At 41.4% G+C, this 15,360-nt stretch overlaps 1 protein-coding gene across 1 annotated transcript in view; it reads left to right on the plus strand.

Moving 5' to 3' along the window:
• Positions 1–816: 816 nt before the first annotated feature.
• Positions 817–15,360, plus strand: part of si:ch1073-396h14.1 (disintegrin and metalloproteinase domain-containing protein 10) — a 60,614-nt gene continuing 46,070 nt past the window's right edge. Inside the window, exons 1-4 of the mRNA XM_039000333.1 lie at positions 817–859; positions 2,246–2,393; positions 2,518–2,636; positions 2,766–2,921. Coding sequence (XP_038856261.1) covers positions 817–859; positions 2,246–2,393; positions 2,518–2,636; positions 2,766–2,921 — 466 coding nt within the window. The remainder of the gene's footprint in view (positions 860–2,245; positions 2,394–2,517; positions 2,637–2,765; positions 2,922–15,360) is intronic.

The following is a 15,360-nucleotide window of genomic DNA, read 5'->3' on the forward strand; positions in this document are numbered from 1 at the left end:
GAAATTTGTGGAGTGGTTGAAAAACGAGTTTGATGACTCTAACCTAAGTGTATGTTAACTTCCGACTTCAACTGTATAAAGGGCAGGTAATCAAGGAGGTGATGGAGTCCAGGTGAGTGTCATTATGCAGAGATGCGCAAAACGCTGGTGACAGGTGTGCGCCATAACAAGCAGCCTGGTGACCTAGAGGCCGGAGAGGGAGCACACGTGACAGCACTGCTTTTAACTTATGGGTTTTTACTTCCCTTTATATAAGTCTGATGACAGTCTTTCAATCAGAATATCTTGACTTTTGTTCCATATTGCTCCCCAAAATATAACACATTGTCTATTATAAAACATTCTCCAAATAGATCTAATTTGTGGGGGAAGTATGCCTATAGGCTAATCAGTCTATCACTGTCTCCAAGGGGAGTTTCCAGCTAACATTATCTAATACAACTAGCCTAAATAAAGATAATGGTAACTTCTCACCCCAATTCGTGTTATTGTGACTGTACCAACCACAATTTTTTTTATGACCTTTATCATTACCTCTATGAAACAGTAACACCATTGTTGTGAAACCACTGTTACCTAATACACATTCGTCTTCACTAATTATATTTAAATAATATATAATAATTTGGTGGGTGCTTATATTTGTCCTATTTCACACATGTACAAGTGTGTGTTAATACGCATGTGTGAATTGGAAATGTGTTTTTTTGCATATATTTTTTGCATATATTTTAAAGGACTCCCTAACTGTATAACAACAAGTCTGAATTTGCCTTGGACTGTGTGTGTTCCTATCTTCCAATGGTAAGTCATGGCATGAGCAGCTATCTAGTCACATTCCACAGTGAGGAGACCACAGGTAAGCAGCGAGAGAGAGAGAGAGAGAGAGAGAAAGGAAGGAAGCACAGAAGACATCATGAATACACCCCAATACTGCCTTCTGATATTGCTTATCTACTCGGGCGGACCCAATGCAGGTAGAATGGCTTTTATTTCCTGTGTGACACTTGACACTGTTAGGTTATTTTTGAGGTGTGACAAGTCACGCGATGCAGGGGGGTTTGGTGGCCTACCCTTAGCTTGAAACTATCAGACAAGACAGGGGATCTGCCTGAGCTTGTCCTCTGTGTAATGCAATGGCCAACAAACACATAGGACTACATTGTTACAAAGGCCTCCATGTCTTGTTAATGCTGTGTTTTGTTTGATTAGATATGATATGAGATATTCTTTATGGAAGCTTTGTGTGAGTGTTATATGGACAGTGTGTGTAAGCCCTTGACCTTCTGTTTGGCATGATCTTTGACAAAGGAGAAAACAATGTAGCACGATAATGGGGAAGTTGTTGTTATGATGAAATTATGTCACTTTTATCTGCTGTCCATAGGCCTACTAGAAATAGGGAAATGCCTGATATTTATAACACAATCTGAATGGCAAAGTTGAAATGGATGAGAAATGTTCATAATGCCTGACTCTACAGAAAGTAAGCCCCAGTTCCGTGCATCACTTCCCTACAGTAGGTCATTTATCTATAGACATTGTTTGTTTTGCCCCTCTCAAACGTTGTTATATTATCAAATCAATCACATTTTTATTTTTCACATGCGCCAAATACAACAGGTATGAAATTCTTACTTACAAGATCTTAACCAACAATGCAGAGTTTTAAAAGTACGAAATTTGTGCTAAAAAAAACAACAGTAACACAATAAAATAACAATAACGAGGCTATATACAAGGGGTAGCGGTACCAAGTCAAAGTGGAGGGGTACGGGTTAGTCAAGGTAATTGAGGCAACATGTACATGTAGGTAGGGGTAAAGTGACTATGCATAGATAATAAACAGAGTAGCAGCAGTGTATGTGAAGAGTGGGAAGGAATGTGAATGTATGTGTGTGTGTGTAGCGTCAATATGCATGTGTGTGCGTGTGTGTTTTGAGTGTGAGGTTAGTCCAGTGATTGTACATCGAGCCTGTGCAAGCGAGTCAGTGCTAAACATAGTAATAGATAATAATAAAATAAGGGGGTCAATGTAAATAGTCCTGGTAGCCATTTGATGAACTGTTCAGCAGTCTTATGGCTTGGGGGTAGAAGCTGTTAAGTCTTTTAAGCATTGTTTGTGCAGTTTTCTGGAAAATGTTTTTGATTATGTCACAAAGCAGGTAAAACAGTTCTCACACCAGACAAGATAAAGCCACTGTATCTAAACTTTCCTCTGTCATTTCTATGTCAACTTCTCTAGGAGCTCTGAATGGTATTAGCCCGTTCATAAGGCATTACGAAGGCTTGTCTTATGATCGTGAGGCCTTACACAGGAGACACCGGCGTGCCAAACGAGAGACCCAGACTCAGGACCAGACACTGCAGCTGGACTTCAGAGCTTTTCTCAGGTACTGGACACAAGCCCAGGAGCTGCTGTTTCATTTCCTTTCCAATTGAGTATATAATTGTCAACACTTCTTTCAATGTTTGCTTCACTCTTTGTGCTTTGTGTCACACGATTGTTTACTGTAGGACCTTCCGGTTGCGTTTGAGGCGAGACACGACGGGATTCACAGAGCCTTTTGAAGTCTTCTCTGAAAATATATCAAGTACAGCAGACCTCTCCCATCTATATTCTGGAGAACTTGAAGGTATATGACACTTCAGGGATTCGTGGCTTTATAATCCAACATATTGTAGCCTGCCTCCCCTCAATCTGCCTATCAGTCTCTCTCCCCCCTCCATCTCTCGCTAACTCCCACCTGTCTGTTTCTCACCAGATGAGAAGGGATCTTCCTGTCACGGCTCGGTCATCCAGGGCCAGTTTGAGGGTTCTGTCCTCACAGCCAATGGAACGTATTACATAGAGCCCGTCCACAGATACACCAGCCAGCCCACACAACACCACTCCATCATCTACCATGAGGACGACATGGGTAAGAGAGGACTGTTGAACATCTAATGAATGTTCTTCTCAAGTGTATATTAAAACGGTCCAATGCAGCCGTTTCTATCTCAATATCAAATCATCTCTGTGTAAAAATGAAGTACCTTACTGGGATTGTTTTCAACTAAAGCAGTCAAAAATAGTCTAATGGGAGAGATATGTAACCTGAAAACTAGCTGTTATTGGCAGTGAGGTTTGAAACTCTCTTTGTTATTGGTCTATTAACTTATACCGCATGGTGATGTCGCCAGGCAGGCAAAAACTCCACCCATACAAAACAAGCTGAAATTTCAGGTGATCTTTCCAAACAGCACTTACACTAAAATGGCATTATCACCATTTTCACAACTTTCACAGTATTATTCCAACCTCATAGTGTGGACATATATAAAACACAGGAAAATCAGTTTGACTGCACTGGGCCTTTAACGGCTATATTGCTTCCCCAAAATGATAATGGTCTATTTCAAACGAATCTCAAAATATCTCTCCTATTGCGTCACATGTGTGTATCCACCCTTCCTCATTTTTGGAATAAAGAAATCAATATAAACCTATAATCAGACCATGAACTCATCTACCAAAGGTTAGGATGACATACAGTGCATTCGGAAAGTTTCCAGACCACTTCACTTTTTCCACATTTTGTTACGTTACAGCCTTATTCTAATATTGATTAAATTGTTTTTCCCCTCATCAATCTACACACAATACCCCATAATGACAGAGCAAAAACAGTTTTTTAGAAATTGGAAGGTGAACCCATCCCTGAGAACCTGTGGGCTCTGGAGCAGGTTTTCATCAAGGATCTCTCTGTACTTTGCTCTGTTCATCTTTCCCTCGATCCTGACTAGTCTCCCAGTCCCTGCCGCTGATGCTGCCACCACCGTGCTTCACCATAGGGAGGGTGCCAGGTTTCCTCCAGACGTGACACCTGGCATTCAGGCCAAAGAGTTCAATCTTGGTTTCATCAGACAAGAGAATCTTGTTTCTCATGTTTTAGGTGCCCTTTTGGCAAACTCCAAGCGGGCTGTCATGTGCCTTTTAATGAGGAGTGGCTTCAGTCTGTCCACTCTACCATAAAGGCCTGATTGGTCGAGTGCTGCAGAGATGGTTGTATTTCTGGAAGGTTCTCCCAACAGGGGAACTCTGGAGCTCTGTCAGTGACCGTCCGGTTGTTGGTCACCTCCCTGACCAAGGCTCTTCTCCACAGATTGCTCAGTTTGGCTGGGCGGCCAGCTCTGGGAAGAGTCTTGGTAGTTCCAAACTTCTTCCATTTAAGAATGATGGAGGCCACTGTGTTCTTGGGGACCTTCAATGCTGCAGACATTGGTACCCTTCCCCAGATCTGTGCCTCAACACAATCCTGTCTCGGAACTTTACGGACAATTCCTTTGACCTCATGGCTTGTTTTTTTTCTCTGACATGCACTGTCAACTGTGGGACCTTGTATAGACAGGTGTGTGCCTTTCCAAATCATGTCCAATCAATTGAATTTACCACAGGTGGACTCCAATCAAGTTGTAGAAAAACCTCAAGGATGACCAATGGAAACAGGATGCACCTGAGCTCAATTTCGAGTCTTATAGCAAAGTGTCTGAATAATTTATTTGTAATAAATTTGCAAACATGACTAAAAACCTGTTTTCCATTTCTCATTATAGGATATTGTGTGTAGATTGATGAGGGAAAAAAGTATTTAATCAATTTTAGAATAAGGCTGTAACGTAACAAAATGTGGAAAAGGGGAGGGGGTCTGAATACTTTTCGAATGCACTGTATTTTATGACATCATGTTCAGATGAAATGGACTAATGGTCAATGTCATGGCCTGATGCCTCCTACTCCTTACCACACAAAACCAGGGCAGATCAGCAGAGAAGATCCTGCTCCAGGGCCAGACTAATGACTGTCAATGGTTCCCTATCTTTCCTTTTAGCCTAACCCAGTCTAAAGCCTTAAACCAGTAGGCTGTGAGCCGGGGTTACAGTGGGTCAGTGATGCAGTCAATCTCTGTGCTATTTAGAGCAGAAAGGGTTAACGGGTTAACAGCAGAGTCCTCTTAAGGAGCTCTGGGGGGTGGGAGGAGGTGGAGACTCACTCAGAGCTCCAGCCAAAGAGAAAAAAAACCTGAGCTGGTGTGAGGAAGGAGGAGGAGTGTCAGGTGACCTGGCATCCTCCCAGGGCTGTGAACCCTTGGAGCTGGTTCTCATAGCGATTTTTATATTAGGACCCCATCTGAGAGGTTTGGCCAGGTGGCACTCATTGGAAAGCTGTCATCCTGTGTGTGTGTGTGTGTGTGTGTGTGTGTGTGTGTGTGTGTGTGTGTGTGTGTGTGTGTGTGTGTGTGTGTGTGTGTGTGTGTGTGTGTGTGTGTGTGTGTGTGTGTGTGTGTGTGTGTGTGTGTGTGTGTGTGTGTGTGATTAATTCAATTCCAGGAAAGAGGTGGAACAATATTACGCACACAAAACCAAGACCCCCTGCTTGTACTGGAGTCTTCTCAAGGTTTTTGCCTCCACCTCCCCTAAAATAGCCCAAAGCCAAACTGTAGATTTTAGAGGTTTGCTGATGCTGGTTGTAGACAATGTTCTGTACTTTTATACACGTGCCAATATACAGTATAAGCAGGAAGTTATATGGTATGTGATATTTCATTGAAACACAGTGTAACTGATGGAGACAGATGGAGTGTTATATCAGTAGGGGAGAGTGGGGTAAGTTGAGCCAAAGAGTAACTTGAGCCACCTTTGTTTCTAGTAAACCATACACACAATTAATAATTTGACCAAATATTTAGGAAGAGGTCTTCATTTCATTGAGTCTGAGAAGGAAGAAACCACATGGAGAAAGTGTTAGCAAGTTAGGTAAAATAATTAAAATGGTTAAAATTGTTCTAAAAAAATACAAAGTGTATATTAGGTGATAAAATATGCTTAAAATTATTAAAAGACAAAAATGTATTGTGACTGTGTTGCATTGTGTTTGTGAACTAAAGGTAGACATGGTTTAAAAAGGTAGTGGTAGTTTTTCATTAAGTACAGAAATGTGTAGGCAGCTTAACTTACCCTGTCCCGCGGCTCAACTTACCCCACACTTGGGTTACGTTTAGCCCTTACCCTTTTTTTGAAAGCGCTGTTTTCAAAACTGTAATGTTTACATGATATTTGATTATTTCCAGGGATACACAACATCCTGAAATATACTGTATGTAGATATCTTTGTTAGAAAGAATACTATATTTTGCTTCACGGAGTGATGCTGAATGTAAAAAATTACTCAACTTACCCCACAACTAGTGTGAGTGGGCCAGAGGTAATGGGGCCATTTTGTACTACAGTAACTGCCTGTGGTTGACATCTGAACTTGAGGTTGGATAAGGATGAAGGTCTCCTGGTCCCCAGACATGGGTTAGGCCCAGGTTTGTTTGTAAATAGGCCTTTAGAAACACATCCCTCCTGACAGACAGACAAACAGACAAACTGAAGGCCAAGCTCATCACAAGCTAATAAAGAAGACACTATGGAGGAAGTTTTACCCCCCATCCATGGAGTCATAAAGCATTGAGATTATCTCCAGTGGCTTGGATTAGAGTAGCCTTTTGAAGTGTTTGTGTGTGTGTGTGTGCGTGCCTGCGCGTGCGTGCGTGTATGAGTGCAGTGAGGAGATAGAGAGGTGGGGGCAGGCTAGTACTGACAAGTCCCCATGCTGTATGGAGTGCTGAAAGAGGAGAAGCAGACAACCCAAAGTAAAAAAAATACCAGAGAAAGGAGTGTCCGAGTGTGCCTGTTTGTGAGCGCTCTGTGGTTACCCCTGGTCATGTGACCACTCTTTTGAAGTCACACCACCATGGTGTGAGAGAGGGGTAACTATCGAGCATTTCCCATGCTCTCTGGGGCTCTGTCATTCACCCTGCTGGCACTCCTTCCGCTCTGGGTGTGATTAGTTAAGAGGTTCACTCAACCCACACCCTGCAAGCAAACAGATGACAAAGTCTCTAGTTCTGACTGTAAGTGAATAATCACACAAAAACAACAGTGAAGAAGAATACGTACTCCAGATGTGTGAAAGCATTTTTGTTTTAAGATCTATTCGAAACATGGGCAGTCCTCACACAGTGCTTTCAACGTTGTTCACCTTGTGTGTTGTAAAGGGACAGTCCTCTAGTTGAATTGCATCCGGACTCAGACTAAATTCAGTCCCTTCAAGGAATTTCGCATGAAGAATCCGTGTTGGGAAATACCCAGAGACCACATTTCAGGTCTTGAACCCCCCTAGTGTTATCTCCTGGCCATGCTTAATGACATGATTTGTAGCCCACCATGGAAGGATGTCTCAGGCAGACTACTTTTAGCAAATTACTCTGTGACAATGATAGAACCTTTCCATCAGCACATTCAGGGGATGTGGCCAAGTTCTCCTATAACAGTGGTTCCCAAACTTTTTATAGTTCCGTACCCCTTCAAACATTCAACCTCCAGCTGCGTACCCCCTCTAGCACCAGGGTCAGCGCACTCTCAAATGTTGTTTTTTGGCATCATTGTAAGCCTGCCACACACACTATACGATACATTTATTAAACATAAGAATGCGTGTGAGTTTGTCACAACCCGGCTCGTGGGAAGTGACAAAGAGCTCTTATAGGACCAGGGCACAAATAATAATATAATAATAATCAATAATTTTGCTCTTTATTTAGCCATCTTTGTTCATCGAAAATTGTGAATAACTCACCACAGGTTAATGAGAAGGGTGTGCTTGAAAGGATGCACATAACTCTGCAATGTTGGCTTGTATTGGAGAGTCTCAGTCTTAAATAATTTTCCACACACAGTCTGTGCCTGTATTTAGTTTTCATGCTAGTGAGGGCCGAGAATCCACTCTCACATAGGTACGTGGTTGCAAAGGGGATCAGTGTCTTAACAGCGCGATTTGCCAAGGCAAGAAACTCTGAGCGCAGCCCTATCCAGAAATCTGGCAGTGGCTTCTGATTAAATTCAATTTTCACAGACCGCTTGTTGCAATTTCGATGAGGCTCTCTTGTAAGTGAACTGGAGGCAGGGCATGAAAGGGATAACAAATCCAGTTGTTTGTGTTGTCCGTTTCAGGAAAGTACCTGCCTAATTGCGCACCCAACTCGCAGGTGCTTCGATATATGACATTTGACATTGTCCGTAAGCTTGAGTTAATTTGCACACAAAAAATCATACAATGATGGAAAGACCTGAGTGTTGTCCTTGTTAATGCAGATAGAAAAGAGCCCAATCACCCAGATAGGCCAGTCATGTGAGAAACTCGTCATCATGCAAGCGGTCAGACAAGTGAAAATTAATTTAAAAACTTGTCAATACTTTGCCCCTTGATAACCAGCGCACTTCTGTATGTTGTAAAAGCATTACATGGTCGCTGCCCATATCATTGCATAATGCAACAAATACACAAGATTTCAGGGGCTTTGCTTTAACAAAGTTAACCATTTTCACTGTAGTGTCCAAAACGTCTTTCAAGCTGTCAGGCATTCCCTTGGCAGCAAGAGCCTCTCAGTGGATGCTGCAGTGTACCCAAGTGGCGTCGGGAGCATCTGCTTGCACGCGCATTACCACTTCACTATGTCGCCCGGTCATGGCTTTTGCGCCATCAGTACAGATACCAACACATCTTGACCACCAAAGTCGATTTGATATCACAAAGCTGTCCAGTACTTTAAAAATATCCTCTCATGTTGTCCTGGTTTCCAGTGGGTTGCAGAAGAGGATGTCCTCCTTAATTAACCCCCCCGTAAATGTAACAGACATGTACCAGGAGCTGTGCCAGGCCCGCCATGTCTGTTGACTCATCCAGCTTTAACGCATATAATTCACTGGCTTGTATGCGAAGCAGTAATTGTTTCAAAACAACTCCTGCCATGTTACTGATGCGTTGTGAAACAGTGTTGTTTGATGAAGACATTGTCTGTATAGTTTTTTGGGCCTTTTCCCCCAGCATTGTCCCAGCCATATCCGTGGCAGCAGGAAGAATTAAGTCCTACACAATAGTACGGGGCTTGCCTGTCCTAGCCACTCGGTAGCTCACCATATAAGACGCTTCTAGCCCCTTCTTATTGAAGGTATCTGTTGCTTTTATACATGTTTTCCTACTCGAAAGTTGTCTTTATTCTCGCTCAAAAACCTCCTGTGGCTTATTTTTTAATTGTCATGTTTCATTTCTAAATGTCTGAGCAAGTGTGAAGGTTTCCCACGAGAGAGTAACGGTTAATGTGATTGGATGTTAATTATTTGACTAGGCTACCTGTATTTGACAAATAATAATTTTAAATCACATTTTTACTTGGCGTACCCCTGACGGTATTGCGCATACCCCAGTATGGGAATACCTGTCCTATAGGATCAAAAAATATGTCTGGTGACTGAGGGTTCTGGTCTACTCTGTGGCTGAGCATAGCACATTGTTTCAGTTTTATGAAATCCTTCTTTAGCCCTGAATTGGTTTGATCTTCAGGTCAACCCACTCAGAGTTTTTTTCCAGATTTAAAACCATTATATGTTTAAACTGTGCACATTTCAAATAAAAAGTGTAGTAGTCAGTTTAAAATACAGTGCCTTCGGAAAGCATTAAGGCCCCTTGACTCATCCACATTTTGTTACATTACAGCCTTATTCTAAAATGGATTAAATAAAATAAAATCCTCTGCAATCTACACACAAAACCTCATAATGATAAACCGAAAACCGATTTTTTGAATTTTTTGCAAATGTATTTTAAACAAAAAACAGAAATAACTTATTTACATAAGCATTCAGATCCTTTAATATGAGAATTGAAATTGAGCTCAGGTGCATCCTGTTTGCATTGACCACCCTTCAGATATTTCTACAACTTGATTGGAGTCCACCTATGGTAAATGTAATTGATTGGCCATGATTTGGAAAGGCACACCTGTTTATATGAGGTCCCACAGTTGACAGTGCATGTCAGAGCAAAAACCAAGTCATGAGATAGAGGGAATTGTCCGTAGAACTCCGAGACATGATTGTGTTGAGGCACAGATCTGGGGAAGGGTACCAAAACATTTCTGCAGCATTGAAGGTCCCCAAGAACACAGTGGCTTCCATCATTCTTAAATGGAAGAAGTTTATGGTAGAGTGGCCAGACGGAAGCCGCTCCTCAGTAAAAGGCAAATAACAGTCCACTTGGAGTTTGCCAAAAGGCACCCAAAGACTCTCAGACCATGAGAAACAAGATTCTCTGGTCTGATGAAACCAAGATTGAACTCTTTCTGTGAATGCCAAGTGTCACGTCTGGAGGAAACCTGGCACCATCCCTACAGTGAAGCATGGTAATGGCAGCGTCATGCTGTGTGAGATGTTTTCAGCTGCAGGGACTGGGAGACTAAACAGGATCGAGTACAGAGAGATCCTTAACGAAAACCTGTTCCAGAGCGCTCAGGTCCTCAGACTGGAGTGAAGGTTCACCTTCCAACAGGACAACGACCCTAAGCATGCAGCCAAGACAATGCAGGAGTGGCTTCAGGACAAGTCTCTGAATGTCCTTGAGCGGCCCAGCCAAAGCCCGGACTTGAGCCTGATTGAACATCTCTGGAGAGACCTGAAATAACTGTGCAGCAACGCTCCCCATCCAACCTGACAGAGCTTGAGAAGATCTGCAGAAAAGAATGGGAGAAACTCGCCAAATACAGGTGTGCCAAGCTTGTAGCGTCATACCCAGGAAGACTTAAGGCTGTAAATGCTACCAAAGGTGCTTTAACAAAGTACTGAGTAGATGGTCTGATACTTAGTATATAAATGTAATATTTCAGTTTTTATTTTTTATAAATGAGCAAAAATTTCTAAAACCCTGTTTTTGCTTTGTCATTATGGGGTATTGTATGTAAATTGATAAGGGAAAAAAACGATTTAATCATTTTTAGAATAAGGCTATCAATACTGCCCAAATGTGCCTAATTTGTTTATTAATAACTTGTCATGTTCAAAATTGTGCACTATCCTCAAACAATAGCATGGTATTCTTTCACTGTAATGGCTACTGTAAATTGGACAGTGCAGTTAGATTAACAAGAATTGAAGCTTTCTGCCAATATCAGATATGTCTATGTCCTGGGAAATTTTCTTGTTACTTACAACCTCATGCTAATCTCATTAGCCTACATTAGCTCAACTGTTGTTTTCCTCATCAATCTTCACACAATACTTCACACAAATGAATAAAAAATTAAAAACAGATACCTTATTTACATAAGTATTCAGACCCTTTGCTATGAGACTCAAAATTGAGCTGTTTCCATTGATCATCCTCCAGATGTTTCTACAACTTGATTGGAGTCCATCTGTGGTAAATTCAATTGATTGGACATGATTTGGAAAGGCACACGCCTGTCTATATGAGGTCCCACAGTTGACAGTGCATGTCAGAGAAAAAACCAAGCCATGAGGTCGAAGGAATTGTCCGTAGAGCACTAAAACAGGATTATGTCAAGGAACAGATCTGGGGAAGGGTACCAAAACATTACTGCAGCATTGAAGGTCCCCAAGAACACAGTGGCCTCCATCATTCTTAAATGAATGAAGTTTGGAACCACCAAGACTCTTCCTAGAGCTGGCCGCCTGGCCAAACTGAACAATCGGGGGAGAAGGGCTTTGGTCATGGAGGTGACCAACAACCCCCGATGGTCACTCTGACCGAGCTCCAGATTTCCTCTGTGGAGATGGGAGAACCTTCCAGAAGGACAACCATCTCTGCAGCACTCCACCAATTCAAGCCTTTAGTTTGCCAAAAGGCACCTAAAGGAATATTCTCTGGTCTGATGAATCCAAGATTGAACTCTTTGGCCTGAATGCCAAGTATCACTTCTGGAGGAAACCTGGCACCATCCCTACAGTGAAGCATGGTGGTGGTAGCATCATGCTGTGGGGATGTTTTTCAGCGGCAGGGACTGGGAGACTAGTCAGGATCGAGGGAAAGATGAATGGAGCAAGGTACAGAGAGATTCTTAATGAAAACATGCTTCAGAGTGCTCAGGACCTCAGACTGGTGTGAAGGTTCACCTTCCAACAGGACAACGACCCTTAGCACACAGCCAAGACAACACAGGAGTAGTTTCGGGACAGGTCTCTGAATGTCCTTGAGCGACCCAGCCAGAGCCCGGACTTGAACCTGATCGAACATCTCTGGAGAGACCTGAAAATAGCTGTGCAGTAACGCTCCCCATCCAACCTGACAGAGCTTGAGAGGATCTGCAGAGAAGAATGGCAGAAACTCCCTAAATACAGGTGTGCCAAGCTTGTAGTGTCATACCCAAGAAGGCTGTAATCACTGCCTAAGCTACTTAAACAAAGTACTCAGTAAAGGGTCTGAATACTTATGTAAATGTGATATGAACTTTTTATTTTATTTTATAAATTTGCAAAAAATTCTACAAACCTGTTTTTGCTTTGCCGTTATGGGGTATTGTGTGTAGATCGGTGAGGGGGGGAAACTATTTAATCAATTTTAGAATAAGGCTGTAACAAAACAACATGTAGAAAATGTTGAGGGATCTGAATACTTTCAGAGTGCCTTCAGAAAGTATTCATACCCCTTGACTTATTCCAAATGTAGTTGTGTTACAGCCTGACTCAAAATGGATTACATAGATTTATTTTCTTAGCCATATACACACAGTACCCTAGAATGACAAAGTGAAAACATGTTTTTAGAAATGTTAGCTAAAAATTGAAAATGTAATACAGAAATATCAAATTGACAGTAGTATTAACACCCCTGAGTCAATACTTTGTAGAAATAGCAGCATTACAGCTGTGAGTCTTCCTGGGAAAGTCTCTAAGAGTTTTCCACACCTGGATTGTGCAACATTTGCCCATTATTCTTATCAAAATTCTTATAGCTCTGTCAAATTGGTTGTTGATCATTGCTAGTCAACCATGTTCACATCTTGGGATAGATTTTCAAGTAGATTTAAGTCCAAACTGTAACTCGGCCACTAAGGAACATTCACTGTCTTCTTGGTAAGCAACTCCAGTGTAGATTTGGCCTTGTGCTTTAGGTTATTGTCCTGCTGAAAGGTGAATTAATCTCCCAGTGTCTCATGGAAAGCAGACTGAACCAGGCTTTCCTCTAGGATTTGGCCTGTGCTTAGCTCCATTCCATTTTTTTTATCCTGAAAAACTCCCCAGTCCTTTGTGATTACAAGCATACCCATAACATGATGTAGCCACAACTATGCTTAAAAATATGGAGAGTGGTACTTAGTAATGTGTTATATTGGATTTTCCGCAAACATAACACTTTGTATTCAGGCCCAAAATGTATTGTTTTGCCACATTTTTTGCAGTATTACTTTAGTGTCTTGTTGCATGTTTTGGAATATTTTTATTCTGTGCAGACTTCCTTCTTTTCACTCTGTCAATTAGGTTAGTATTGTGGAGTAACTACAATGTTGTTGATCCATCCTTAGTTTTCTCCTATCACAGCCATTAAACTCTGTAACTGTTTTAAAGTCCCGATTGGCCTCATGGCAAAATCCCTGAGTGGTTTCCTTCGTCTTCGGCAACTGCGTGAGGAATGACACATATATCTTTGTAGTGACTGGGTGTATTGATACACCATCCAAAGTGCAATTAATAACTTCACCATGCTCAAAGGGATATGCAATGTCTGTTTGTTTTTTACCCATCTACCAACAGGTGCCCTTCTTAGCAAGGCATTGGAAATCCTCCCTTGTCTTTGTGGTTGAATCTGTGTTTGAAATTCACTGCTCGACTGAGGGACCTTACAGATAATTGTATGCTTACAGGTACAGAGATGAGGTAGTCATTCAAACATCATGTTAAACACTATTATTGCACACAGTGAGTCCATGCAATTTATGACTTATTAAGCACATTTTTCCTGCTGAACGTATTTAGGCTTGCCATAACAAAGGGGTGGAATACTTATTGTCCCAAGACATTTCAGCTTTTCATTTTTAATTAATTTATAAAAAATAATCCCCTTTGACATTATGGAGTATTGTGTGTAGACCAGTGACAAGAAAAGCTGAATTTAATCCATTTTAAATTCAGGCTGTAACAAAGGTATTGCTGGAAAAGCAATGATTTTCTTAAAATGTTATGTATTTAGTGTGTTTTGTTCAGGATTCCGTCCTCAGTCCTCCAAGTTCAAATACGTCTCATATGATATTCCGTTTTCAAAGTTTTCCTTACCAAAACATCCAATTTTATAGAGTATGAGATTATTACACAACTGAGGTGCAAAAATACTAAAGCAGATTTACCTAACTCAGTGGAGATTGAAGGGATCTACAGAGTTAACCATCACTGAAACCGGGTAAGGTAGCTCGTACGTCTGTAGGTTCACAGTGAAGTAAGGTCCGGTGGAAGTTTGTGTAAGAGGGCTTTAGAAACAAAAATTGTGCAATGTATCAATCGACGAGACCTCATGGAGGGCCAGCCTACTTTCTGATACAGAATGCAGTGATGTGAACTGAACCTGTCGCCTCTAATAAAGCATAGTGTGCTATGATAAACTGCATCCAATGGCTTTAATACATTGTCAGCTGCATTCATATAAACTACCGTTCAAAAGTTTGGGGTCACTTAGAAATGTCCTTGTTTTGATAGAAAAACGTGTTTTTTTGTTCATTAAATTAACATCAAATTGATCAGAAAACAGTGTAGACATTGTTAATGTTGTAAGTGACTATTGTTGCTGGAAACGGCTGATTTTTAATGGAATATCTAGATAGGCGTACAGAGGCCTATTATCAGCAACCATCACTCCTGTGTTCCAATGTCACGTTGTGTTAGCTAATCCAAGTTTATAATTTTAAAAGGCTAATTGATCATTAGAAAACCCTTTTGCAATTATGTTAGCACAGCTGAAAACTGTTGTGATGATTAAAGAAGCAATAAAACTGGCCTTCTTTGGACTAGTTGAGTATCTGGAGCATCAGCATTTGTGGGTTCGATGACAGGCTCAAAATGGCCAGATACAAATAACTTTCTTTTGAAACTCGTCAGTCTATTCTTGTTTCGAGAAATGAAGGCATTTCCTTTCGAGAAATTTGCACAGAAACTGAAGATCTCATACAACGCTGTGTACTACTCCCTTCACAGAACAGAGGCCCAGGTGCACAACTGAGCAAGAGGACAAGTACAACACAAAAAACAAAACAAATAGCATGGTTGGTTAAGAGCCGATAAGACGGCAGCCCTCCCCTCCGGCACCATCTTGTTACTGTGTATTTGTGCATGTGTTCATGTGTTTAGACAGTAGTTAGTATATGTTAACGTACAGTGCCTTTAGAAAGTTTTCATACCCCTTGACTTATTCCACATTTTGTTGTGTTACAGCCTGAATTCAAAATGGATTAAAAAAAAATTTTCTCACCCATCTAAACACAATACCCCATAATG

Source organism: Salvelinus namaycush, chromosome 9, assembly GCF_016432855.1.
Source record: "Salvelinus namaycush isolate Seneca chromosome 9, SaNama_1.0, whole genome shotgun sequence".
Taxonomy (NCBI): Eukaryota; Metazoa; Chordata; class Actinopteri; order Salmoniformes; family Salmonidae; genus Salvelinus; species Salvelinus namaycush.